A 27,328-nucleotide genomic window follows, 5' to 3' on the forward strand; every position below is an offset into this window, starting at 1 on the left:
TGTACTATGTATGTATGTGTATATGTATGTTTAGTCGCTGCACGGGAGGTCAGCAGTTGGTAGTGACCAGCTTGCTTCCAAAAGCTGCCTTGAAGAATTACGTGTTATGACGCAATCGCGATGACCGGTCGCTTCATCATTATGACCATAAAATCGATTCAAAATAAACATCTTTCTTTACCTATAACTTTTTTATGTACCTAAACTTCAAAGTAAATGTATGCGTATCTTTAAACTTGTTTAACTATAATTTGTCAAAGTTTGCGCACTGGTTAAAAAATATTCTAGTATATAAAAGACAACCGTGTTCGTTATACAACTTATTATTTACGAAGGGCTGAATTGTTTAACCGGAAAATGAGAGGGTAGGGTGGTTTGTCTCACTATCCGGGTTCGGGAAACAGTTATCTCGGGACACGGGTGATAAATGGGGCGGAAGCTGGTTTGTTATACCTCTACAACTTACACATATGTCTATGTGACATTCTTCTTCCTGCCCTGTTCCTAAGTTATTTATTATCAGCGCAGTATGTTGTTTTTCGCTTCCATTTCCCTCTGGCAACCGTCATACCATCCAGCGTCTTCTTATTCGTGTCTTGTTTGAGGCAGTAGGTCTTTATTTTTGTGTCTAAAGGACATTATACCTGTTATAGTGGTAGAGCCACGCTGTGCTAAGCACTGGTACTTGTCACAGCACACTTGGGGCAGGCTCGACCGGGGAAGTACCACGCTCTCATGCGCAGTGCCTGATGCCGACGCTCTGTCGCTGCCAACCGCTGCCGTGACGAGTTCCGAGTGCCCAACCTGCCCGGAATATCACACATGTTCCGGGGAGGGTTACAGGTGACAAACCAACCAATTCGGTCCAGGATTTGCTATATGTTTTACCCCATGTCTATGTATATGACATACTTCTTTTTCCTGCCCTGTTCCCAAGTTAGGTGTTTAGGGTCCGCGTAGTGTGTTTTTCGCTTCCATTTCTCTCTGTCAGCCGTCATACTATTCAGCCTTTCCTTATTCGATTCGTGTCCGCTTTGAGGCAGTGAATCTATCTTTGTAGGTCTATATGACATTTTACCTATTATAGTGGGAGAGCCACGCTGTGCTAAGCCCTGGCACTTGTCACAGCACACTCGGGGCAGGCTCGACCGGGGAAGTACCACGCTCTCACGCGCAGCGCCTGATGCCGACGCTCTGTCGCTGCCAACCGCTGCCGTGACGAGTTCCGAGTGCCCAACCTGCCCGGAATATCACACATGTTCCGGGGAGGGTTACAGGTGACAAACCAACCAATTCGGTCCAGGATTTGCTATATGTTTTACCCCATGTCTATGTATATGACATACTTCTTTTTCCTGCCCTGTTCCCAAGTTAGGTGTTTAGGGTCCGCGTAGTGTGTTTTTCGCTTCCATTTCTCTCTGTCAGCCGTCATACTATTCAGCCTTTCCTTATTCGATTCGTGTCCGCTTTGAGGCAGTGAATCTATCTTTGTAGGTCTATATGACATTTTACCTATTATAGTGGGAGAGCCACGCTGTGCTAAGCCCTGGCACTTGTCACAGCACACTCGGGGCAGGCTCGACCGGGGAAGTACCACGCTCTCACGCGCAGCGCCCGATGCCGACGCTCTGTCGCTGCCAACCGCTGCCGTGACGAGTTCCGAGTGCCCAACCTGCCCGGAATATCACACATGTTCCGGGGAGGGTTATTAGCCAATCTGTCATTGGATCTACGGATTGGTTATTTATATGTTTTTTTGTCAAATGTACCTTGTCCATACAAGCGGACGACATAAGCATAGGTTTTGACGTAGATCCAAATCAAGTTTTATCTTCGAGTGGATTCATTTCGGTTTAGTATTTGCCATACATCTTGCCCTACGCCTTACCTTGCGTCTATGTATATGATATTCTGCTTTTTCCTGCCTTGTTCCCGAATTAGGTATTTAGGGTCCTCGGGGTATGTTTTTCGCTTCCATTTCTATCTGCCAGCCGTCATATCATCCAGCCTTTTCGTATTCAATTCGTGTTCGCTTTGAGGCAGTGAATCTATCTTTGTGTGTCTGTATGACATTATACATATTATAGTGGTAGAGCCACGCTGTGCTAAGCCCTGGTACTTGTCACAGCACACTCGGGGCAGGCTCGACCGGGGAAGTACCACGCTCTCACGCGCAGCGCCCGATGCCGACGCTCTGTCGCTGCCAACCGCTGCCGTGACGAGTTCCGACTGCCCAACCTGCCCGGAATATCTAACATGTTCCGGGGAGGGTTACAGGTGACACAAGACTAGACACGGCAACTGTATTTGGTGGTCATTGACACATTAATTCCTTCGTATCATTAATTTGAATGAATGAATTAATGAATTAAAGACCAACAAGATCATCTGTGGTTCACATGGAAAGTGTCTATTTTTTATTACCTATTTGGAAGCAGGTTCAAGGTGAAGGTTCTATGTTCAATTCTTTTGTTAGATCCGACTTTTACTAATACATATTTGAAAACCATTGTAATCACTGTGATGATGGGAATGAACCCAGTCTTTAATCCCATCACATACTCTTTTCTTTTTCCGAAGGTTGGAAGTCGATGTATTGTCATGAAGAACAATAAAGAAGTTTCAGCGCACCAGGTCTTCTTCCGTCCAGGTTACAGGTGTATGAGGGAATATCGGGTAGACAAGTCTGATTTAGAAGTACTATTGATGTCTATTTCGCCATAGCTTCTCGAGTCGCTTTATCGCGGATTTTGTCAATTTTTCTCTTCTCACTAATTAGTGTTCGATCAGTACACAAAACGTTGGCTTATTTTTTAGGGTCTCTGGGTAGCTCGTTCTGTCTACAATCATCAAGTTAGTTTTTACGCCTATTCTGCTAAATTGTTCGGCTCGTTAGTTTTCCTAATGTTGTGGTGTCATTTGCAAGGTGTAGGCTGGTCATTATATAAACTCAAGCGAATAAATCCTCAATTTTCCAAGATCCTTTATCAGTGTTTAACTCCAAATGCCTCTTTACTAGCTGAAGAGGACATTAAAAAGGCAAAGTTTGACTCTTTCTCTTCTCTTGATAGCTGTTTGACCAACAGGTTAATATTATTGGCATACTTACATTAATTCTACATTGACATACTAATTATATACGTATACAAGATATAAATATGTATATATTCCTGCATGAGACAATTCAACTCTGGCATACTTTCTCATCTCTTCCATTCCTAAAATATTTAATTGCATGGAAATGGTTGGTAAGCGTTATTTTTTATCAATTTCATTCTTCCTATCAGTACCTATTGCAACATCTACGATAATTCGGCATTATTTATTCATAAGTAGGTATATCGGGTGTGTCAAACCTAATCATATTAAATCCTATATCTGTTTATTATACTTCATGGTAAAATTACAACATTATATGTAAAGGGGTCTACACACCAAAGCCGCTGACCCGGCGGCACAGCCCGGCGGCACGACTGCCGCGGCATGTGGTGTTCTAGTAATTGTCAAATACTCTATGAAAGCCGGCGGCATGATTGTACAAAATACGGCCGGCGGGTTGGGCCGCCGGGCTGTGCCGCCGGCATCAGCGGCTTTGGTGTGTAGACACCTTAAAGCAGAGATAAAGTATAAAGGTACCCACCGAGTATTATAAATATACCAACGAGTGTTATGAGCCGCTGACAGCTGTTAGTTACCAATTGGAAATACCCTTGTTTGTATAGTAAATACAAACAAGTATTTTGGACTCATGAATGGTGTTCTACGGTATGGTATGGTATCATGGCAATGGTCGACAGCAAGAATCCAAAACGTACCTTTATTCTATTCGCTTTGTTCAAAACATGTTTTTTCTTTTCATACTTTTTTTTTTCGTTAATTGGTGCCTTTGATGTAGGCTTGTATAATACAGTATTTATTTTAGTGTGATTAGGTTTGAGACACTTTGTACAAATATGTATATTTCCTTAAAACACATACACCACAAGTATACACAATAAAGTATTCTCTCACTGCGTGTACAATAAATATATGCAATACCTGTCAAATGTCAAGTTACCTCACTTTTTTCTAAATTATGGCACCATCGTTGAACCAATAGTTTCAACGGTGGCAAAGTCTGCCTATTTTGAAAGCTTAAATAAACTTAATAGGTATGTATAATCTGTAAAAACACGGCACTTTTGAGTACAAGCCACTGGTTATTATTCTTCAAGTTTATAGTTGTATGGTGTATGTATGTATGTATGTATGGCGTTTAACAACCACATTTCGAAGTACAACTATGAGACCATTATCCAGCAGCCAAATAGTTTTTCTATAAAAGTTTTAGCACTACGTACTTACCCTTTGAGACATAGTTTATTGTCACTCTCACTGACACTGTCAACCAACACCTATTTACATATACATTTCATTCACAATCTTCTCATTTTATTCACTTCATCTTCCTATTGTAAAATTGTTCACGTATTGTTTATGTATCTTTATGACAATATCACTACAAGCTACACACAAATGTATGATATGAATGTCGATAAAGCAAAAGAGTAGGTTGTTTGTATTTTCTTCAGGACTTTCATCGTGATAATGTCTCTAAAGGATTGTCTTGTAAAACACTGATACTGCTGCATCCGGTTAGACTGGAAGCCGTTCCCAACATAGTTGGGAAAAGGCACGGAAGATGAATGTGTCTAAAGGAACCAGATTTGTATTAGGAATGTTAGGATGCAGGAATACATTTTAGTTCTACAGTCGCAATAAATCGAATCTTGAATACATCCTTGCCAGTCGTTACGGGTAGTCAGAAGCCAGTAAGTCTGACACCAGTCTAACCAAGGGGTATTGGCTTGCCGGGTTGGTTGAGGAGGTCAGATAGGCAGTCGCTTCTTGTAAGGCACTGGTATTCAGCTGAATTCGGTTAGACTGGAAGCCGACCCTAACATAGTTGGAAAAAAGGCTCGGAAGATGAAAGTCTAACTACATTTTAGTTCTACAGTCGCGATAAATCGAAAGACGAGTTTCTTCCTCTGCGCCAAAGTTCATTTTTTGTTGTATAGGATGTGCGCTGTTCCCTGTGATAGGTGCAATAGGTTCTATTGTCTCATTGTATTTCTTCGACGTGGTACATCATTTTCTTTACAGGTTTTAATTCGATTTTGTTTTAGGACGTTAATTTCAGTTTATCAATAAGAAGTATATACTGGGTGAGTTATTTCAACATTCATTCAATTATGCTTCATAATGTTTTAGCTTAATAAGCACATTTCAGAATAAATACTGGAAAAGGGAAGACTAAAAAGAATGAATTTTATATTCAAGATATTTTTATTTATTTTACAAACAATATTTAAAAAATATGTATATTTCAAATTAATCTTGTAAAATATTTTATTCAATTCAAATTATTTATTGCATGTCTTCAAATCTGCATACTTAGCCCGTGTCACTGATGTGGGTACAGTCGCGTACACTAGTACAAGTTTTCTTCATCCATTCGTAACAAATGTTGATTTTCAATTTGAAATCCGGATTGCTCAACCTGAACAGCATCGAAATATTTATGGCAATATCGAAATAATGACAGTATATGTAAACTTGCATTACTTCTACTGAATTTCTCTCTACAGTGCATAGAAATGTTTTTAAAATAATGTTTACAAGAATCGTTGAAATATTAGTATACAATTTGTTTCAGTATTGCACAACAATTTAAATATTTTGTTCCGTTTTTCTAACTTATCTTAAAATGTATACAAGCTTTACGGCAACGTTATACGTGTATGTATTTGAGTTAAATATAAAACAAAGTTAACTTAAAATTATTTTAAACAGAACTGTTTTTGTTTAAAATTATTTTAAGTTCTGCATTGTTTTATATTTTTACAAATATATTTTCTTTAAACGTGTGTTGTAAGTTTGTTACATTTTTGGATAATTTAGAAAAAAACGATGCAGATTGTGCTAATACAGACAGTAGGTTATATTTCAAAGTATACTCCTTTTCACTAAAAATGTTACGGACATATGTTAATTTTAGGTGTCAATTTTGCAATTAAGTTCTTCTAAAGATAGATACCTACTATTTATTGTATTATTTACTATAAAATGTTTACAATATGGAAAGAATATCCTGATCCCCAAAGATATTGAAGTTTTTGTAGTACTAGTTCTTTGAGTTGAATGCATGCAATTTTTTTTTCAATTTTTTAAAATTCAATTCCGTCCGATCCTTCAGATCTCAGAGAAATATTGAATAATAAGAATATAGTAGTATGGGTTTCTTTCCACATTGTATTTATGACTGAGTATGTCACTCACATGTTTTAAGGAAAGGGAAGGAAGATTGAAAATACTCTACATGTCTGTATTTGTCTACACGTGGCCGTTCCTTATTCTATCTTTGCTTCGCTTACTTTTAAATTTGAGATTACTTGTATGGGGCAATGTCAAATCTAATTGTGGTAAGCAAATCAATATATAGACAGAATATTCGGAGCGGCTATAAACAAATATTGAATTTGCTGCGCAATTAAAGAAACATAATTGAATACATATTTCCGAAGCTATGAAATCTGTATGTTACAGTGAAAGCCTGGATGGCTTACAGTTTTTCAAGTAAGAGCGCGCGCACATTACAAAGGTTTAGTCGGCTGATAGTTGATTCTTGCTTGTAAATCAGTATGAAGATGAATAAAAGTACAGTAACAACAATTATTTACTTGACTGAAAAATCCTTTTTCCTTACAAGGGCCGACTAAATATTCTGCAGTGTGCACGCGTTCTAAGAGTCAAATAATAAAATTACAAAGTAAATATAAAAATTAAATTCTGTCCCTTTGACATGACAATATTTTAATGCATGCTCGATTTTACATATTGGTCATGATTAATTTCAACTATCCCCCAAGCCTTGAGACAAATTCTAAAACTTACCAACGAGATTAATGGGATAAGTTCGAGATAAACGATACTCATCGAATAGCTCGGACTTCTACCATTAAGAATTGGAAAATCTTAGGATTTATCTTACTCGAGGTTTTTATTGTAACATATAGCATTTGTTGGCGAAAAACATAATTTTACCAACATTTACTATCGCTGGGTCAAATTGAGAGAAATTGTAGAAGGCCCATTGTTTACATTTTACTGTTATTTGCTATCAAATTATTTCATGATTTTTATAATTGACATTAATATATTATGTAACGTGTACCAGTAATCATTAATCAAATGTACACATATTTACATGAGCCTAAAATTAATCTCGAATAAATTTAAAATTAAAGTAAATATTTTGTTATAAATAAGAATAAAAAAATAATCTCAAATATATACCTACCTACCTACCTACACAGCTTAAAACTAATAAAGAGCATTAAAAAATTGGTCCTGTTGCTGTCAATCCGTAATGCATCCAAAAGGCTTCCAGCTAAGTGCGAATCGTGTGGAAAGTGGAAATCACGAAGGGTTCCGTACCATTATTTATAAAACCACATCTACCTGTTGCCGTTATCGATATCGAACAAAAATATCACGTTTGTTGTATAGGAGTATAGGAGCCATATTTATTTTATTCTAGTTTTCAGTATTTGTTGTTATAGCGGCAACAGAAATACATCATCTGTGAAAATTTCAACTCTCTAACTATCACGATTATGAGATACAGTCTGGCGACAGACAGACGGACGGACAGAAGAGCGAAAACAATAGGTTACAGTTTTACGGAACCCTAATAAAAACAAGCCCTTCATTATTAAATTTTGTAAATATTGTCATCTTCTTCTTTCGTGTCGATAACATAATGATATTGTCATAAATATTTTGTTTGTTCATTACGCTATTCTTTGTTTCTTGCTCATTAAGGCCTAAGTTCACCGACAACATAAACGTCAGTTTTCTTATAGCAACCGTTTACTATGAATTTTCACGTTCCGTTTTCAAAGTAAGATTTCCTTTTTAACACCCTTATATTAGCTTCACTTGTAATAATTTAACCCCTTTCCCGGTTTTGATTAAGATGAAATTTTGCACACGCTTTGAGTTCTGATGAAAATACATGACAAGAGCGTGTTTTTTCAACTATTAATTTTTAAATAATAGAACATGTCGGTGAAATTGGGTCTTAAAAGTGTTAACTAAGGCGCATTTTACATACGAAGAGTATACAAAATAGAATGATGTTATACGAAAAGCCATATTGTTCAAATGTACTATTTGTATAATATCGGTTTTAAATGACTCTTCTATTTTGATATAACTTTTTTCGTATATTTAATGTCCCCTTCTGTTTACACGGCAGAGCTTTGAAAGAGTATAGTTTAATGGGTTCAGGGTACTTACATATATTTACCACTAAGTAATTAACTAACCTTCTTTCTGTTTTATGGTAAAAATCGTATATAAATGACTTAAAATCTCTTCTCATTAAATATTTTTTTGTCCGTCATTTGTTTACATGAATTAAAAAAAAAAAAACATGTAAAAATGATCGTGACTGTACACCGCATCTCTCTACTTTGGCACTTCAAAGAATTTTGGTGGGATTTAAACTAGCTTACATCGGTGAGTATCTCAAGCTAATAACAAAATAACATCAAAATACTTTTATAGTATACTAACTGAGATGACATTTTGAGCATTTGCAATAAATAGTTTGAATAACGAATTTTATGAATACAAATAAAATAATACTCGTTTTATTTAGTTTTCACCACACTTTCACTTACCCAATTCTCTTATCCCTTCCCTATTTGACTTTAAGAAAATTATGTGATTCAGGTTTTATGTTGACAGAAGATTCTTGTTGAAGACTTTTTAGTGATCAAAATAATCAGTGAAAATTAAATACGTCAATATAAAATGTCGGTTAAACCTAATCCAATCTTTGAGAATCAAACAGAGCAAACAATAGTTTCTGGAGCCTACGATATCAAAAGGGAATTTAACCGACTGCACAAAAAGGAAGTTTTCAATCCGCGTGTGTATATTAGTGATTATCAACGACCAGACACTTAAAAACATACAAATTTTTGCATCATCTGTGATTTTTTTGTAACACACATTACATACAACATTTTTCGGAAATAGGAAATGTGTATGACTTGACAATATCATATTTGACAATACCATGTTTGACTGATGTTTATTCTACCTCTAGCTAGGTTCCTTTCTTCCTTCGGCCCCGTCCCATAGCCTTGTAAAACTGTCTAACTAGCTACCAGTGCTACTTAGGCGAAAAGTTTTGCAGTGCTTCACGTCAAGTCCACCATATTATTTCTATTAGCTAGGCATTTTAATTATTATGACTACCGACTTACAATTTTAGTTATTTTGACTAAAGTACCGACTTACAATTTTAGTAATCATGACTAAAGTACCGACTAACAATATTCGCGCGTTTTCCTGTTGTTTAATCGAATGTTTTTAATACTTGACGGTAAAATAAACCAACATCCCGACTGGTAGTGTATACGTGTAATGTACTAGCATAAAGGGGTCTACACACCAAAGCCGCTGACCCGGCGGCACAGCCCGGCGGCACGACTGCCGCGGCATGTGGTGTTCTAGTAATTGTCAAATACTCTATGAAAGCCGGCGGCATGATTGTACAAAATACGGCCGGCGGGTTGGGCCGCCGGGCTGTGCCGCCGGCATCAGCGGCTTTGGTGTGTAGACACCTTAAAGTGTATTACTGTTCCTTCGAACAGTCCCCAACTCTGATTCCCCAAATGTTTCTGATTTTCAAATCTTTTATCAAAATGTTGATTTTTTTAACCTTAGTACTTAAGATTTTAGATAAGTAACGTAACCGTTAAGTACGGAGAAAACAAAAAGAAGGTTCTTTAGTATAAGGTGTTAACGGAATTAATTATATAATTATTAATTACTTACCTGAGTATTTACACTTATCTATGCTGTGTTTGAAAGATGATTATTCTGATAATTTTATACTGAATTCACGGATCAACAGTTTTACTTTAAATGGGTTTACAGCAGACTTTTGGGTACCTACTTTTACGGTTTTTATCGCGGTTATATTAATATTCCCGACGTTTCGGATCCTTTACAGCAGCCATGGTCACGGGCAGACCTTAGATACTGGGTATTTTCTACGGTTTATTGATTAGTGACAGAACGTTTTACGATTGGAAATTTAATTTTTAAATTGAAACGGGTTTGTTTTCATAATCGTTGTTAAAAAAACTACCATTATAAATATTAATTTCAATTTTCAATTTCAATTTATTTTTTTTGCAGAAAACACTGTTACAATGGTGTTAAGAAATATATGTTCATGTTTCAAGTGATTCTACCTAGTTACTTAATGATTACTTTAAAGTGAAATGTTTACTCTTCGCATTATACCCTGATATGCTCGGCCAGCATGTTGGTGTACAATGCGATCAAACTCGATTCGATGTATCGATTATTGAAATCGAGTCGAGTTCTTATTGACATCAATTCAAGTTCTAACTTCACCACTTAGCTATAGGTAAGTATGCTTGGTACTTACCTTTTGTGTCAACTAAGATATTTCAAAAGGTAGGTATCAAGATATTTACAATGTTTTATCTCTAACGGTGGTTTTCTATAACCTATCTATCAATTGTTTTCCGATTAGACATTCAATTTTTACATGACCTCAACCTCCTATCGCAAAGCAACGGATAGATATTAGTATGTAAATGTTCTTGCATATTGTCTTTGTGTAACTCTGAGCTTGCGCATACAAAGGCAACGTGCACGAACACTTACACACACAGGTATGGTTGATCCGCTGTAGCGAGATAAGACATGTGTACAGGTAAAGGTAAACAAAGGGTTATGCTATCAGGTACCAGCAGTGGAGTTTGGAGCAGGAGTCTTCGGAGAGCGAGCTGATCGCCATCCCGGAGACCAGCGACAAGTCCGACACTACCGTCCACGGGAGCACGGCACCGGTGAGTGAAGTTACAAAACTGTAAATAAAAAACCAGCGAATGTTCTACAAACAATATCTGCAAGAAAGTTTTAATTTAAGTAGGTTCTTATTGGAGCATTAATGACTAGGTACATACCCGTAAACTAAAGTCAGTTTTTTGAATCTGATACCAGACATATTCCGTCTTGTTATTAAAAGTGCTATTAAATAGTACCTGTATTGTTATTGCTGGATTTTAACCATCATCTTTAAAGTAAATGGTTTTCAAAAACCACATTTTCTATGTAGTATGAGGTGTATAAAGTGTTTTCTAAATAAACCATGTTTTTAATAAAATCCTTGCCGGGCAAAAATCCATCTAAAGTTTGCTATGTCATTGTCCAGCTGCTTCAATGAACGTCAAAAATATAAATAAGGAAACTAACCTGATAATTGCAGGGTTCATTCGACGAGCCGTCACATTACGAGGACCCCCCAAAGGTAGAGACGCCCGCCACTACTAGCGCTTACCCGCAGCTCAGTAAAATCGTAAGCCTTAGAATATTTGTTTTGCATGACAATTATTATTTCTTACTAGATTTAACTCTTAGAATAGACGCTGACAGCTTCGCCTAGAGGTTTCGTGATAGAAATAGAGTAAAGGTGTTAGAAGTAGCTCATCGACCACATTTAATTCAAATTTTGTTATTAATCGAGCCCCATTGTATAGTCCATAGAAATCAACTTGCTTGTTCAGGATCGTACCAATTTTGTTAATGATGTAAAAATCTCCTGGATAGAAGGGCTGATGGCGACCAGCTGTTTCCCGCGATTTCATACTTGATTTTTTTAAATATAGCGTATCTGACCCAGGGATAGTGAAACATTTTTAAATCGGTTCTTAAGTGTTTTTCAACAAACCTCTTTATAATATGTGTATAGACTATTCTATCAAGGTTTTTAAAAGAGAATATTGTAAACCTTTACCTAGCCTACCCTGGGATCCCGTTCGGCACACCAGCTGTCAACTAGCTCATCGGTATCTATAGGCAGTGACTCCTCTAACCTGTAAGTGATTTTGGACCTTAATTTGTGGATTATAAGGTATAGTCTCACTTGTTTGTTTGTCCGTGTGTCGTGTTGTGTGTAGAGCAATGTCAGATCATATTGTGAATCATTCAGTGTCATCTAAATGGTTTTTGTGTCACCTTAAATATTATTTCACACCCCTAGCAGTACAAACCATATAAAACTAAATATTTTTTTACCTATTTTGTTACTTTGTGTTTATCATATTTTGTGTGTGTTTTTTGTTTTTCACAGACCATGTTACCATCCACAAATGCATTCCGAATAAGGTATGCCTCATCGTTCTAATTGTTTGCTTTAATTGTGTACTTTCTACGAAATAAGGTCTCTTGTAGCTTTTTGCTTATTCATCCATTTGCTATGCAGAATTCTAGCTTTATCAATCTTCATGAATATGCTACGATTCCGAATGTTTTTTTATGTTTAAAGTATTTTTTACTTACAGCAAGTCGACGCCGATGAGCGGTCAGTCAGTAGAGATCTGGCCAGATCAGATCCACCAGCAAACGTCTCCACGAGCCAAGATTCTCGGCAAACAGAAAAGAATCATTGGTAAGGACTTTTCCAATTTTCTGTTTCATGACTTGCCGACTATGTAATTTTAACAAAGTTTAAGCTTGATAGGGAAATAATAGTTGTGGTCCAAATAACTTGTAAAAACCGTCATAATTCTTCAGTCCTTTAATTCTCTTTTTCCCTTACTATAGTTAGGCTGTTGCCTTTTCGTGATAATAACTTATCAAAATTATATTATTTCAGTGGGAAGCAGTACCTCCCCAGACACGGCTCCATCATCTAATGGCGACGGTCAGTTCGGACAGTGGCCCAATGCGCGCTCGCCTCCACAACACCACATCAAGAGTCCAGGTTAGTTCCATGGAGTGTAGTGTTGCCATCAATATTATGTATCTTATCTCTTCTTCCTCTCCCCTGGGTGTTTAACTTATTGACATTATTATGTGGTCAGGAGTATTTAAATCTCTGCGTTGTTTACGAATTAATATAATTCAGCTCATAATGTAAATGGTTTCAACATTCCTTTTTGTATCTGAGAGAATCACACATTCCTTAGGATAGAAAGTGGATAATTTATTTCAGTTTTTCCTCGTTATATACTCTTTCAAATCTTCGGTATATTATATAATATGTTAGGTATATAATAAGTAATTTTAACACTCTTTTACCACAATAGACAATTTGACTTTCTCATTACTGAACGCAGGCGTAACCTCGTTCCCAGCCAAGACCGTGGGGTATGCGTACGCGTCGCCCGAGTCGCCGCTGTCCAAGATGGAGGTCGCGTGGAACAACCCGCCGCCGGCCTTGCAGCAGCACTCGCATCAGCCCTTCAATATACCGCCGCCTGAGAGGTAAGATAATATAGAATAAGGGAACAACCCGTCCTGTCTGGGAGGTAATAGATGAAGAATTAGTCACCTGTCAAGGGCCACTTAGATTCGTTTAGAAAAGCTTCTGTTGAGACCGCGCCAGGGGGGTCTCTGTACGAAATTGTCCACAAATTTGATGTTGAGACGTCCTCATGGCGATGTCGTAAGGCATAGTATTAGAGTCACACCTCTAATAAAAATAAGTCAGTATAAATTATTGCTTGAGTAGATATAGGTGTCTGTGCTCTTAACTGACATTTTTATGTCCAGATTATTGCCCATCGGTCCGAAACCCAACAAGGAGCAGTATCCAGTCTTCAACGCCCTGGTGGATCGAGTGAGAGAGGCGTTGAGTCTGCCACCAGGTAAGCCCTAATATTAGCTTTTTTTTATTTATAACAACCATTTTTTTTTTATAAATATGACCGACAATACCATTTACACGGTATATCTGCAGAATTTTTGAGATTTGAAAAACCGCATTCGAGCTTACAATTTGCTGTTTCTATTCGCTCACACTTCATAGTATAGAAAAAAACATAATATGCAGATGACTCTACGGACAATACGCCTTCGTCCCGGTCGGAGGGTGACGTTACCCCCACTCCAACCCCTTCGAGCAGGCCTCACGACTTGAATAAGAAACCTTCTACTGAGACTAACAGGTATATTTATCATATCTTATAACCAGGTTTTGTCTGTGGTTGTACCCATGTTCTGAGGGAACTATTGCGTGCAGCCGGATAAACAGCCTTTTGCTTTCCTCTATTAAAGGACTTATTATACTTAAAGAATCTGTCCAGTAATTCTTATGATTCAAGCAAATAATATTTAGCTTTTATTTGGCTTTAGTTTTATTATATGAACCATAGATCTTTAGGTATGTGAAGATAAAATAATAATATATTTTACAGGTCACCACGGCGTTTAGCGCGACAAGTTGCACAGACTGGCTCCCCTCCGCATCAACACAATACTGGTCAGTTTACACTTATACATGCCGTAGGTCGCATATGTGTTGTTATGTTGAGTCCACATACATCGGAGTAGAAGTCCTGTACACTGTTAACTATGTGTAGTTATCGATGGTTTTGATCAGGCTATAAATCAGTATGAAGAAGACCAGTGTCTGACCGACAAAATAGTTTGGCACAATTCACCAAAATTGGCCAAATAATTGTCAACCAGTAATTGGATCATTATATGCCGACAGCTAAATCTGTATCATTCGGGGGCTCTAAGATGTTCTTCATAATAAGTTTTAATGTTATGCTATAAAAGACACTCTTACAGAGTGTGTGGGTTGCGGCGGGTGCGGCGGCTGGTGGGAGGGCGAGTCTCGCGCCGGCAAGCGAGCCGCGCATGCGCACTCTACCCCTCATAGACCTGACGCTGAGCTCTGCTATCGATGTAAGTGATCACTAGTTACAATAGCTTAAATGAAGCTGATGAATGCAAATACTTTTAGACTGTCTTGTCCAAAAGACGCACCTGACTTTGATGGACTAGACATTAATCTTACATTTAATGCTAAACAAGCTATTCATCGCGGCTTCACTCAAGGAAATTACTCATTTACATTCTCATTTATCAGGCCCTACAGTTTTGGCGTAAACACAACAGATAGACATTCAGAGTTACCTTCGAAAGTTTGTTTCCATATTGTCTTTAAAATTATAACTACAAACAAATCCTGAAGATATCCCAAACCTCATAAACCAGGTGCAGAATGTGGCACAGCAGTGGAGCAGTACAGTGACGAGGAGTTGGGGCTGTGCATCATAGTGCTGGCCACGTTCGTGCACCGGGAGCCGGCGGCCGCGGCCGGCATGCTGCCAGCACTGCTGCATAATGTTAGCAGGTCAGTGCTGATGAGGGACTGGTAATGCAGAATGTGGCACAGCAGTGGAGCAGTACAGTGACGAGGAGTTGGGGCTGTGCATCATAGTGCTGGCCACGTTCGTGCACCGGGAGCCGGCGGCCGCGGCCGGCATGCTGCCAGCACTGCTGCATAATGTTAGCAGGTCAGTGCTGATGAGGGACTGGTAATGCAGAATGTGGCACAGCAGTGGAGCAGTACAGTGACGAGGAGTTGGGGCTGTGCATCATAGTGCTGGCCACGTTCGTGCACCGGGAGCCGGCGGCCGCGGCCGGCATGCTGCCAGCACTGCTGCATAATGTTAGCAGGTCAGTGCTGATGAGGGACTGGTAATGCAGAATGTGGCACAGCAGTGGAGCAGTACAGTGACGAGGAGTTGGGGCTGTGCATCATAGTGCTGGCCACGTTCGTGCACCGGGAGCCGGCGGCCGCGGCCGGCATGCTGCCAGCACTGCTGCATAATGTTAGCAGGTCAGTGCTGATGAGGGACTGGTAATGCAGAATGTGGCACAGCAGTGGAGCAGTACAGTGACGAGGAGTTGGGGCTGTGCATCATAGTGCTGGCCACGTTCGTGCACCGGGAGCCGGCGGCCGCGGCCGGCATGCTGCCAGCACTGCTGCATAATGTTAGCAGGTCAGTGCTGATGAGGGACTGGTAATGCAGAATGTGGCACAGCAGTGGAGCAGTACAGTGACGAGGAGTTGGGGCTGTGCATCATAGTGCTGGCCACGTTCGTGCACCGGGAGCCGGCGGCCGCGGCCGGCATGCTGCCAGCACTGCTGCATAATGTTAGCAGGTCGGTGCTGATGAGGGTCTTGAATAGCATCCAAGATTTATAAAAAAAACTGTTGTAATACTTTTGCAGAACTTTTTGAGTGTCGTAACCAAATATAATAATAAATAGGATTGGTTCTTTGCAGCCGTATCGTCTTCCTTTCACACAATCCGTTCATCGTTTCTTTGATCATTCACTTTCCTTGTACCCACCTTTATGCTCAAATACCTTCTCCTCCACATAATATGGCCGTACCATGATAATTTATGTCCTAGCTTTTTCGTTAACGGTGCCACTTTCAAACTTCCTTTCCTCATAACACCACAGTTCAAAGTTTCCATCATCGTACGGTGGAAACTTTGAACTATGGTCCAGAAACTATCAAAGACTTTCCATCTTAGTGTTTTGCCATGATCCAAAACTTCATACATCTTTTCTTTTGTCCAGGGTGGTCCAACTAGGGAACTACTCGTGGCAGGCGGAGACGAACACCCGGCTGCCCGGCAGCGCGGTGTTCGTGGCGCATCAGTTCCTGCGCTGTGTGCTGCACCAGCTCGCGCCCAACAACGTCTTCCTGCAGATATTCCTGCAGAGAACTCCAGGTCAGTCAGCTGTGCCCGATGCTGTCAGGGGTAGCAGAGACGAACACCAACTCCAGATTCGTCAGCTATTCCGTCAGCTGTCAGAAAAGCCTGCCAGAGAAGCCTGCCAGAGCTGCAGGGTTATTCGAAAGAGCTACTCTGATACACAATAGGCTCCAGAAGGATCTTCTACTAATTTACCATCTCCTCTAAGAAAGATTAGAGAGCTGTTGACAAAGTTATTTGTAACATAGGTGACATTATTTTGACATTACTTTGAGTTGCTCCATGACCTACAAACATTTTTTTGACTTCATGCAGTCTTAAAAACTTCGTTTTGTTGAACAGAGAAACAGCGTCAAATGTTCTTCAAGAGCATAGCGCAGGCGTTCGTGGACTTCAACGAGCTGTACCCGTGCGGGCCTCTGCAGCTGGTCGTCGAACATCTCAACTCGAAGAAGACATTGCCGGTTGATGTAAGTACCACCTTTTTCACTTTCCTTATGTTCTCCGTTGTATATCCCCTTCTATACTGTTTTATATACTCTTATCCCGCTATGTACTTCTTCATTTCCTCCCATATTTGGTCCATTATGTGTTTCCTTATGTACATACGGTTAGTCCTCTATGTACACTTGCCCCATTCTGTAATTCCTTCCCTTATGTACTTCCTTATATACTACCTTCATCTAGTACTCCTATGTACTACCCCTATTTTCTCCAACGTTAAGTCTAAAGACAAATACTTGTTACAGCAAATAACAGTGATAGCTGGCAACATAGCGATGTACCTCGAGTGCTTAGCTCCCGAAGCGCTGGGTCCTCTCTCAGCATGTGCAGCGCTCGTACAGCAGCTAGAAGCGCTACTACGTTCAGCTGCACTGCTGCTGCCGCAGATAGATGACGTGCTGCCGCTGCTACGAGCTGCCACTGCCGCGCTCAAGATACCTGCTGCTGCACAACATAAGGTAAGCTTAGCTTCCGAAGCGCTGGGTCCACTCTGGGTTGGCGTCGAGTGACAGAAGCCTGCTTGTATCCCTTGTATAATTAACTTTACCAACACGGGAAGAGTCGACTTATTCTGTCGTTTGCTTTTTTCTTCCACTAGGATTGAAAATATCGTTTTTTCCCCAGAGCATCCTGGAACCGATCACGAAGATCATCAGCTACGGCGTCCAGAACTTCGTGCTGAAGCTGTCGGTGATCTCCGAGCTGAGCGCAGCTTGCACGCGCGTGTTCGGACGGGACAGGGACAAGCTGCTCGTGTGCCGCGTGCTGGTGTTCGAGCTGGTGCAGGCGCTGCGGACCAAGACCACCATCCCTGATGATAACCTCTTCATACTGATACAGTTCGTGCTGCAAGGTAAGCTGGGTGGTCTGCTAGGTCGAATTTGTACAGTGGGCAGGACTAAAACGATCAGTTACGAATGAACAAATGAGGCTTTCAGGTTCTTTGAGACATCTGGCAACGATTTTTGATGTGTCTAAGAAAAGATCGGCTCCAAGGAAGGCGTATAAGAGCGAAGACAATAACATTCCTCGTTCCCGCACACCCGTATTTAGGCGCGCTACTTTCTTAGGCCTTTTCCGTTATGGCACCTCCGCTAGTAATTTTGTTTTCCGTGCCTGACTATACGAATATTACCCATCCCTCAGGTCACGGCTGTCGCCTAGTGCTACCAGGAGCCCTATGCGGCGGCGAGCTGTCCGCTAGCGGTGATGCACGCGACGTGGCGGCCGGCGCTGTGGACTGCATGCGCCCGCACCTGCCCGATATGATTGATCTGCTACATGACCCGCATCTGCTTAATAAGATCAAGGTATACTACACATCTTCTGGCTAGCCTTTTCCCAACTATGTTGGGGACAGCTTCCAGTCTGGGTGCCGCAAAGCATGAAACGACTGATCATTTTCAATTGGCAAGACTGGGTGTCAAACTTTCTGGCTTCTGATTACTCCCAACTACATTGAGGTCGGCATTCAATCCCAACGACTGCTAAATATGTTCATACGACAACTGAGACCCACTAATGCAGCTTGAGAACTTATCACAACATAGAAATTCGTTTGTTATGCCATCAATTTCCCAAAAAAATATCGCCTGGGTCATGAAACACCACCATACTATCCTTCTTTACCGTGAATACTTTATGGTGCAATTTGACCACCTTCTAGAATTTTTCCTTTTAACCATTTTCAAATTCCATTTGTCCCCAGGGTTCAGTCTCCAAGTCAATCGTGAACCGCAACCTGATCTGTTTGAATGAAGACACACTCGGCGCCATCGTGAAGGGCGGCATAGCTCAGTACGTCGCTATGGAGCTGGCGCTGGAACATGCTCGAGCTCGCCAGGACAGGCCGCAGCCGCCACGGCATATGACTCCGTGGCTTAGTGCTTCATTACCCGGGTATGTATACTACTATCAGGGTTTATGTGGCTTTTTCTATCCGTACCTCCGTTTTATTTGCTAATGTCCTATTTTGTCTTTTTAAGCTTATTTTATTCCTCGGCTCCATTTTCTGTTGAATTAAGGTCACTATTCACTTTGTCAGTTGAAGTACAGTACCGACGGCATGGCTGCTAGTTTTACTCTCCGAACTGCCGGTGGTTTTTCCTGGTGTAAATTTCCTGTATATGCAGTACAGCCGCTCGACAAAAACCTAGTGGTATGCCGTCGGCACTGTGTGTAGAAGAATTAAAATAGCCCAACCCCAGGATACTGCTTGCAAGAAACAATAAGTCTTGCTTTATTTTGTTGTAATTTAAATTTTTCTGCCTATAAGTATTACCCCACTTTCTCCCTTCGAATTTTTTATCAAATTCCTACCTCTATCTACATATTTCATGTTTTACATGCACAATTATATGGTACCTACAATTAACGACAGCCCTTTACACATCGTTATTAACATACTCTACTCCTACTCAGTTCCCGCGAAGTATGCGAGTGTGTGACCCGCGTGCGGCTCATCTCGTGGCTGGTGATGGGCGCGCTGTGCAACAGCCGCACGCACCAGCTGCAGCCGCATGCTCCGCACATGCACCAGCCTGTACCTCAAGATGCCACTTGTCACATCACTGATTATATACAGGTAATATTTTATTTCAATAATTTCTGGTAGGTGGAGGAATAAGTAAGATACTTTCTACTACTGAATTATAAAACTCACTTATTAATCAAAAATATCGCCGCCGCAAATTGCCTCGACGAGGACACGGCGGTGCCCTTGCCACTCAGGGCATACCTGGACTGTGTGGTCCACCTGGAGTCACCACTTAGCACTTCTGTAACCTGTCACTTACATACTAACAACTTTTCCCTTCTAAAGACATTTTATGCCCTGCGCATGCATATTATTGTATTCGTACGTTTGACTTTAACACACTAGTAACAAAATTATTTGTCACATTTAATTATATTGTCTCATTATCTAACTTACTTGCAGACTATAATGTCATCATACGTGGAACAGTCAAAGCCGGCAGCCCTGCGCATGTCTGCCCTCCTACATGCCTTCGTACTCTGTCAGCTGTGGACCTTGTACCTGGAGCAGCTGGCAGCAGCCGCCCCCCCCTGCAGCGAGCCTCACAACACCACCACCTGCATCCTGCTGGACTTCTGGTGTAAACTCGTGCCTAGCATACTGCAGGTCACCGTGCAGTCAAAAGTGGTGAGTTTATAATCTTCCTGCCAACTATCTTGGGGTTCCAGACTAACCGTGTTTAGCTGACTATTTATATGGAGCAACTGTCCTCCCCAATCCAGTTATTTGGGCATCACCATACCCTTTAGTTCTGAGAGTACCTTATTTATGTATAAATATGTAGATATGGCAGTCGGTACACAGTGTATACGTGTACTTATTATTACATAGATGGTCCAAAAACAGACCTCATTTAGCACATTGGTCGATCTGTGCATTTGTTAAATATTTATTTAGGTGCTCTTCCTTCCATTATGTTAAGTTAAAATTGAAGGTATTATCATGACTAACCAAAGTTATGTTTTATGTGTTTAGTTAGCGGAGACAGTGAACCTACATTTCCTGAGCTTATTGGAGTCGCTGCTGGAGTGCAACTCCACCGTGCTCAATAAACTGCTGCCGCTCTGGACTCCTATACTGCACTCGCCACTGTTCAATGTAAGTCATAGTACATCATCTTCTGCATAGCCTTTTCCCAACTATCATCATCATTAGCTGCTTACCGTTTTCCCAACAAAATGTGTGTTGGGGTCGGCTTCTAGTCTAACTGGAAGCAGCCGAGGACTAGTTTTTTGCATGCAGCGACTGCCTATATGACCTTCTCAACTCAGATACCCGGGAAACGCAATACGCACAGGTAAGATTAGTTGTCAGACTTTCTGGCTTCTGATTAACGACTGCCAAAGATGTTCAAACGATAAACCAGTAGGCATGCACCGAATTAAACAAAATGAATATTGTAAGGGCGTGTGCCCTCGGTACGGCAAACGATGTCGCGGTAGTTGTACACTTCTGGGTGCGAGTACGACCATACTGATGTTTTCAACAACATTATTTTACTAATTTTCTATCCTACTACAAGTCAACCTTCCCCATAGATGCCGCGTCACGTCTCCCAACGCCTGGCCACATGTCGTGCTCTCGCGCCAGCGTGGGGAGCTCGCGGCGACGCGCACAGCGCGGCGGGCGCGGCGGCGCAGCGGCGCCTGCACCGCTTGCTGGCTAAGATGGCACAGCTAGAACTACAGCCACACTCCTTCTACTTCATATAAGCTGTTAATGTAAGTATCGTACTACTAGCTATGTTAACGCGCGTCTTGGAGACACTCCTTGTCCTGTTGTCGTGACATTTTAAAAACGTCCGCAGTTAAACGTCAAAATCATGTATTGAAACTAGACTAATTAGATGAGCACCTTTTCACCTGATAATTACGAATGGAAAGGACCCCCTAATGTTGCGGTTGGAAATAAGAAACAGTAAGGAACAATCTTTCCAGCAACACATACATATAACTTTCAAACAATTAAATAATTTTTCAAATCAATTCATTAATTTTGAAGCTTTTAGACTACAAACATACAAATGCTCCTTATAATGAATGTTAATCTATTAGTGCAGAAAAAAAATAAAAGTCACTTGAACTAATAACAATGTATTTTCGTAGGTACATTTGTCATCTACAACGTTCAGAGCAACGCAAATGCATCTCTACGTCACATCTACTGGTTCCTGTATACGTACGTACTAATATTAATTTATATATAACTATTAACGTCTAACAGTTATCTTATATTTTCGAATTATATGTTTTATTAGGTAATGCTGACGAACTAAACTCAATGATAATTAAACTAAGTATAACACAACTATGTTTAAAACTGATACTTCAATAAAACAAACATTATCGTGTTAAATACATAGGTATTTAGAATAGGAATAATATAATATGTACTTTATGTACACCTAGTTTTAATCAGTATCGTTAATGTGTACATAATAAGGTACGTCAATAATATTGACTACTGAAACAGTTCCGAAAGTGGCACGATATGTAGATGATTAGTTAATAGTATTTAAGATGTAATAAATAATAAACACCTCGTGTGCGCTGAGTTTAATAATTAGTAAAAATGTAGTGTGTATATATATAGGAAATCTAAGTATTTAGGAATAAGGTTTATCTTATTTTCTCAAATCTTTGCAGCTATTTTATGTGCCAATATTTTGCGCGAAAAATCTTCCAATATCATCTTCAGAATATTTGCAAAACGTGACATATTTGTTTAAATGTTGTATTTTGTGTTCTAACTTTATGAGTTGCCGAACGCCCACAGATAAAATCGTAATGTTAGGTTTAAGCGATATGAGCAAAATATTGATTAATTGTGTAGGTAGTTATTTACTAGGTACTATTTAAGAACTAAAATAATTAGGCTAATCTTTCGATATTTCTTTGTTTTTCGGTTTTATAACTTTAGGAGTAACGCACACTAATGTGTACGTTAATAAATCCGACTGCTGACAGGAAAAATCGTAGTGTTAGGGTTAAGCGTAGGTATTTCTATGGAAAAAAAATAGGTACATAAATAGTTTATACTTAGGTAGATACTATTTTAATGATAAATAATTAAGTAGGTATACGTTTCATTTTTCTCCTTCGTTATTTCGCGTCTTTATTTCACCAATATCCTAATTTTAGACTTATTGTCTTTTTTTTCATTCTACTTGGAAGAGTCAAGCTACAAAAAGAAGATCAGATAGGCAGTCGCTCCTTGTAAAACACTGGAAAGTCGGCTGCATCCGGTTAGACTGGAAGCCGACCCCAACTATGGCTCGAGAAAAAGAAAAAGAAAAAGGCTCGAGAGATGATGATTTTCGATATTTTTAGCTTCTTAGATGATACCATTACACAGATAAATAAATACTTCTGAGCAAAAAGTCATTCAGTATTTACGTGGTAGAGCCAAGCTATATATAACATCAGCTAGCTAGCTATTACTATGACGGGCCGGCTCGACCGGGGAAGTACCACGCTCTCACAAGCCGGCGGCGTGTAACTATTGTAGTTATTTACTGTCGTTTGGTACGTGATGGGGACCGGAGGCCCGGGCAGACTGATCAAAGTGCCATACTTTTATGCGCAAATTTTGCATTAAAAAGAAAACAGCTTCGGCAACATAATCATCTGCCAATGGACATAATTAAGCACCTCATCTTTGCCAGTTGAAAGTATCTATTATTGCATGGTTAAGTTTATTAATCAAAAATATATGAAACAGAATTTTGAATCTAAATAAATTATGAAAGGCGTACTTCTCCCAAGCTCCTGGGCTCACAGTAGCCAAGATAAATGTTTTTAAAGTTTCGGGATTCAAATAAGTATCTTCACAAGTAATAATATTGAGTTTTTAAGTAAAACATAAAGATGTTGCATGTATAAAACAGCAATGGCACTTTGATTAGGCTGCCATGTACTTATTATTTTTTAAACACCCTAAAACTTCGTTACTTTGATACCTTTATTGATTTTTCAATAAATTTTTTTTACTAGCTCTTTCCCACTAAGCAAAGGGCGCCCCGAATATATGCTTTTTAAATTTTTAGTCTTCATACGCACAAGGCGCACTGAATTAGGAATAAGTATTAACATAAAATGTATCATTATAAGCCTTATAATATGAGGTATCGACAGATCTCGTAAATCGCTACATATTGAAATAAAAATAATTAGGTGTTCTACATAAATTACTTTATAGATAGCCACTAGTGAAAAACGGTAAATAAGAACTAAAATAACATACATGCATTTACTAAATTAGAATTAGTCTATTACATTAAAAATTATTTGGGTGGCGGGACATATAACATATATTTAAGTCAAATTAATGTTTGGGTAAAGTTAAATATACTTAGGACTAAATACTAATCTTACATATTAGGTTTATAACAATATAAGGAGTTAACATCCGAGAAAAAAAACGTAATCAATAAATACAAATTAAAGCATACCATACGATGACATATATATAAATGATTAAGGAAAAATATAACCTGTAATATATGTGTAGGCATACATAACCTCCTAGCTACTCAGAAGTACCCATACAGTAGATATCGGTGAAAACCGAGTTAGTTTCATAGTTAAATTACCAATAGGTATGTATTAAGTTACGTATCTTTCACAATACAATATTCATGACCCCGGGCAAGCACTTTAAACCATAGATTCCAACGCTCAATTTACTTTTTCATAGCTATAAAAATATTCTTAACGCGTGAAGTTATAAAGCCTCGCAGATAGAATTCGGTCCTGCACATATGTAATCTCTGCTTAGTCCCATCAGACTAAGTGAATGAGGGAATAGATAGTACACCTGCGTCTGCGCAGACAATTGTGCAGCATAACATCTTGCGCAGATGTCATGATCTACCGAATCTTAAAAATCATTATGTTATTATCTTGTCTCGTCCTTCGAAAATATAAACTTTATTTCAATAACAAATTCAAGCCATGTAGAAAGATCACTTAGGAATTCAAAACATAAAAAAAAACAGAAAATCATTTTAAACAAGAGGTTAACTTACACACACAACCATTTTCAACACTTCCATTTAGTTTATTTTGATAGGCAATAAGTAAGGAAAACAATGTACATATATGAGAAAACAAAAACGCATGTTGTGCACCACAGTAGTTTAACTTAGAAATAATAATTAATGTGCTATAAAGCAGCCACTAAGCTAACGTGAAAAACACTGCCATTGGATAAACAATAATAATCAGAGGCACACTTTTAATTAGGCGCAATAACTTAACGGGGTAAAGTAAAATGTAAAAAATAAGTTAAAATAACATTTTTAATGGTTCTCGCCAAACTTTTTGTTGTCATGGAACATTGCGCAAGTCGCTGCGCAGAAATCATTTTTAGGTATCACCGGGTGACGGAAGTGCGGGAGGGGAATGGGTCAATTGCGTGTTCCTGTGATCTGAATATACAAGCTGTTGATTTGTATCCGTGCAAAATCCAAGGATTCTCGCCCCCAATATTTTAAAATAATATTTTTTTTAACGGAAATCCGTCAGTGTAACCCAGGCGTATAAACTTGACACGTGTGTTACTCGCCTTACAACCGCGCTGCGCTCTCACACAAATGTAAACACAAAGCATATGCAACGGTCATTCATAAAATTGGGTTAATTCTGAAATACTGTTAAATTACAAGAACAAAAAGAGCAGCACATATCAGCTAATTCCCGTATACCGTACTTTCAATTGATTTATTTACGTATTTTATGTCAACCTACTGAAATTTTGCACCAGCTTGTAGCGGCGATCCGCCATTAACTTTGGCGAGAACTGTATCTAGAAAGTGATTAGTCTCATCTATCTGTGGAGTCTGTGATTTGAGTATAGTTAGGGTGCTGCGACCAATCAAAAGTGTGACTATGATTATAAAATGCTGTTTTTGATTAGTTGGCATGAACATTTAATACAATCAATATTGTTTTAGCCTAAAAATTACAAAAGCATACATAATTATGTTGTGAGAATAAAAAAATAACACAGAATAGATATGACTATAAAAAATAATACTCGGAATAACTCCTCAGTCAATGATAAATGATATTTATTCTAAACATTTGAAGAAATCAATTTGATACTTTAAACTTGAAACATGTTTCTAAAACAAGATTACCGGTATTTCCCTGCTTTACCTTAAAAAACGCCAAAACAAATTCAAAAAATGATATTTAGAACAAACGACAACAAAAATTGATATTTAGAACGAAATAAAAATACATGCCAACTAATTAGAAGCAATCTAGTTTTAATCACTTAGATTATACTTTAGGACTTAAAATTAAGACACAAAAACCAGCAGAATATATTAAATAAATAGTTAAGCCATAGTATTAGCAATTAAGTTTAAGATTAATTAATATAGTTATAGTAAATAAAGTCTATTCTATAAGCTTAGCGATAATGTACTTTATAATTAGCTACATAAGATTCAATGGAGCCTGTACTTACGGATGCGTAGATTATTAGGTTATAAACGTCGATACCGCGTTGGTACTAAAGCGACAATAGAATGTAATTTTTAGGCTAGGAAATTAATATAAAAAAATCCAAAATATCTGCACTATGCATTAGAAGAAACGAGCCGGTTATATTACCGAGACATTTTTGCACGAACAAGCTCTTAAACTTAATTTTAGTGTACAACGTACGTAATATACCTACAATCTTAAAAGTAATTCCTGAATGAAGAAAGTACAAACGGTATAAAAATACAACGTGTTAAGAAAATAAAAACATGATTTATTAATTTGCAAACATGAAAATCAATCTATAAAAATCATTAATCACGTTATAAGTAAGCCAAAAAAAAATCTTAATCTGCCCTTATACAAAAAAATACAAACTAAAGGAAAGACGTTTTCAAATATAAATTTTTAAAATCGAAATAAGTAAATCAATAACAATAAGATCCAAACTAAAATTATGTTTATGTCACACAAAAAATTATGATAAATAAATAAAAATATAGGGTCTATTAGCTTGTTGCTGCAATTATGTTTAGAATACTTAATTAATACTAGAAATATAGGACTTCAAAGTGTACATGAAATAGCAACTAATAAAATATTAACAGCCAGTTTCTTCATCAAAAGTAATATCAAAAGTAAAAGTAACGGTCAAATTCGTTTTTTCAAGGCTAAAGTAACAGCAAAATTAATAGATAAAATCGTGAAAAACGAATTTGACCGTTACTTTTACTCTATGACATTACTTTGGCTTTTACATTTGATGAAGAAATTGGCTGTTAGAGACTAGTATAGGTACCTAATTTAAAAGACATTATTATAAGAGTTAATACTACTACTTAAATTCTTACTTTTAAAAATCTCCGTAGTAATTAATATTACTTAATTGCAAAATTGCAATTCTATCAAACTGAGCGCACAACATCTAGTAGTTTTTTTTTAGAAGCCAAATTGTATATTGGAGGTAGTCTATTAATCTGTATCGAAACACATGCTTTGTCTCAGATAAACTCATTCCCATAGGAACAAAATAACGAAAGGGAGAAACTTGGCTAATACTCAACACGTTCGGTTAGTTTTTATTTTAGTTTGTACAATTTTAATTTTAGAAGTGAACAAAAGAAACGCCGAAATATGCACAACAGTAAACAATCTTTTGAAACGAAGTAACATTCGTG

The 27,328-nt window shown here is 38.6% G+C and overlaps 1 protein-coding gene across 1 annotated transcript in view; it reads left to right on the forward strand.

Annotated features, from left to right (window-relative positions):
• Positions 1-21,915, forward strand: part of LOC110379012 (protein unc-79 homolog) — a 56,013-nt gene extending 34,098 nt beyond the window's left edge. Inside the window, exons 37-58 of the mRNA XM_064040956.1 lie at positions 10,835-10,940; positions 11,360-11,449; positions 11,892-11,968; positions 12,435-12,541; positions 12,749-12,856; positions 13,230-13,359; positions 13,648-13,742; positions 13,928-14,042; positions 14,292-14,356; positions 14,671-14,787; positions 15,100-15,238; positions 16,480-16,634; positions 16,962-17,089; positions 17,369-17,581; positions 17,748-17,976; positions 18,270-18,433; positions 18,832-19,022; positions 19,545-19,707; positions 20,062-20,286; positions 20,635-20,757; positions 21,198-21,380; positions 21,765-21,915. Of these exons, the coding sequence (XP_063897026.1) occupies positions 10,835-10,940; positions 11,360-11,449; positions 11,892-11,968; positions 12,435-12,541; positions 12,749-12,856; positions 13,230-13,359; positions 13,648-13,742; positions 13,928-14,042; positions 14,292-14,356; positions 14,671-14,787; positions 15,100-15,238; positions 16,480-16,634; positions 16,962-17,089; positions 17,369-17,581; positions 17,748-17,976; positions 18,270-18,433; positions 18,832-19,022; positions 19,545-19,707; positions 20,062-20,286; positions 20,635-20,757; positions 21,198-21,371 (2,914 nt within the window). The 3' untranslated portion in view covers positions 21,372-21,380; positions 21,765-21,915. The remainder of the gene's footprint in view (positions 1-10,834; positions 10,941-11,359; positions 11,450-11,891; positions 11,969-12,434; positions 12,542-12,748; positions 12,857-13,229; positions 13,360-13,647; positions 13,743-13,927; positions 14,043-14,291; positions 14,357-14,670; positions 14,788-15,099; positions 15,239-16,479; positions 16,635-16,961; positions 17,090-17,368; positions 17,582-17,747; positions 17,977-18,269; positions 18,434-18,831; positions 19,023-19,544; positions 19,708-20,061; positions 20,287-20,634; positions 20,758-21,197; positions 21,381-21,764) is intronic.
• Positions 21,916-27,328: the final 5,413 nt, after the last annotated feature.

The sequence above is a fragment of the Helicoverpa armigera genome, chromosome 23 (assembly GCF_030705265.1).
Source record: "Helicoverpa armigera isolate CAAS_96S chromosome 23, ASM3070526v1, whole genome shotgun sequence".
Lineage (NCBI taxonomy): Eukaryota > Metazoa > Arthropoda > Insecta > Lepidoptera > Noctuidae > Helicoverpa > Helicoverpa armigera.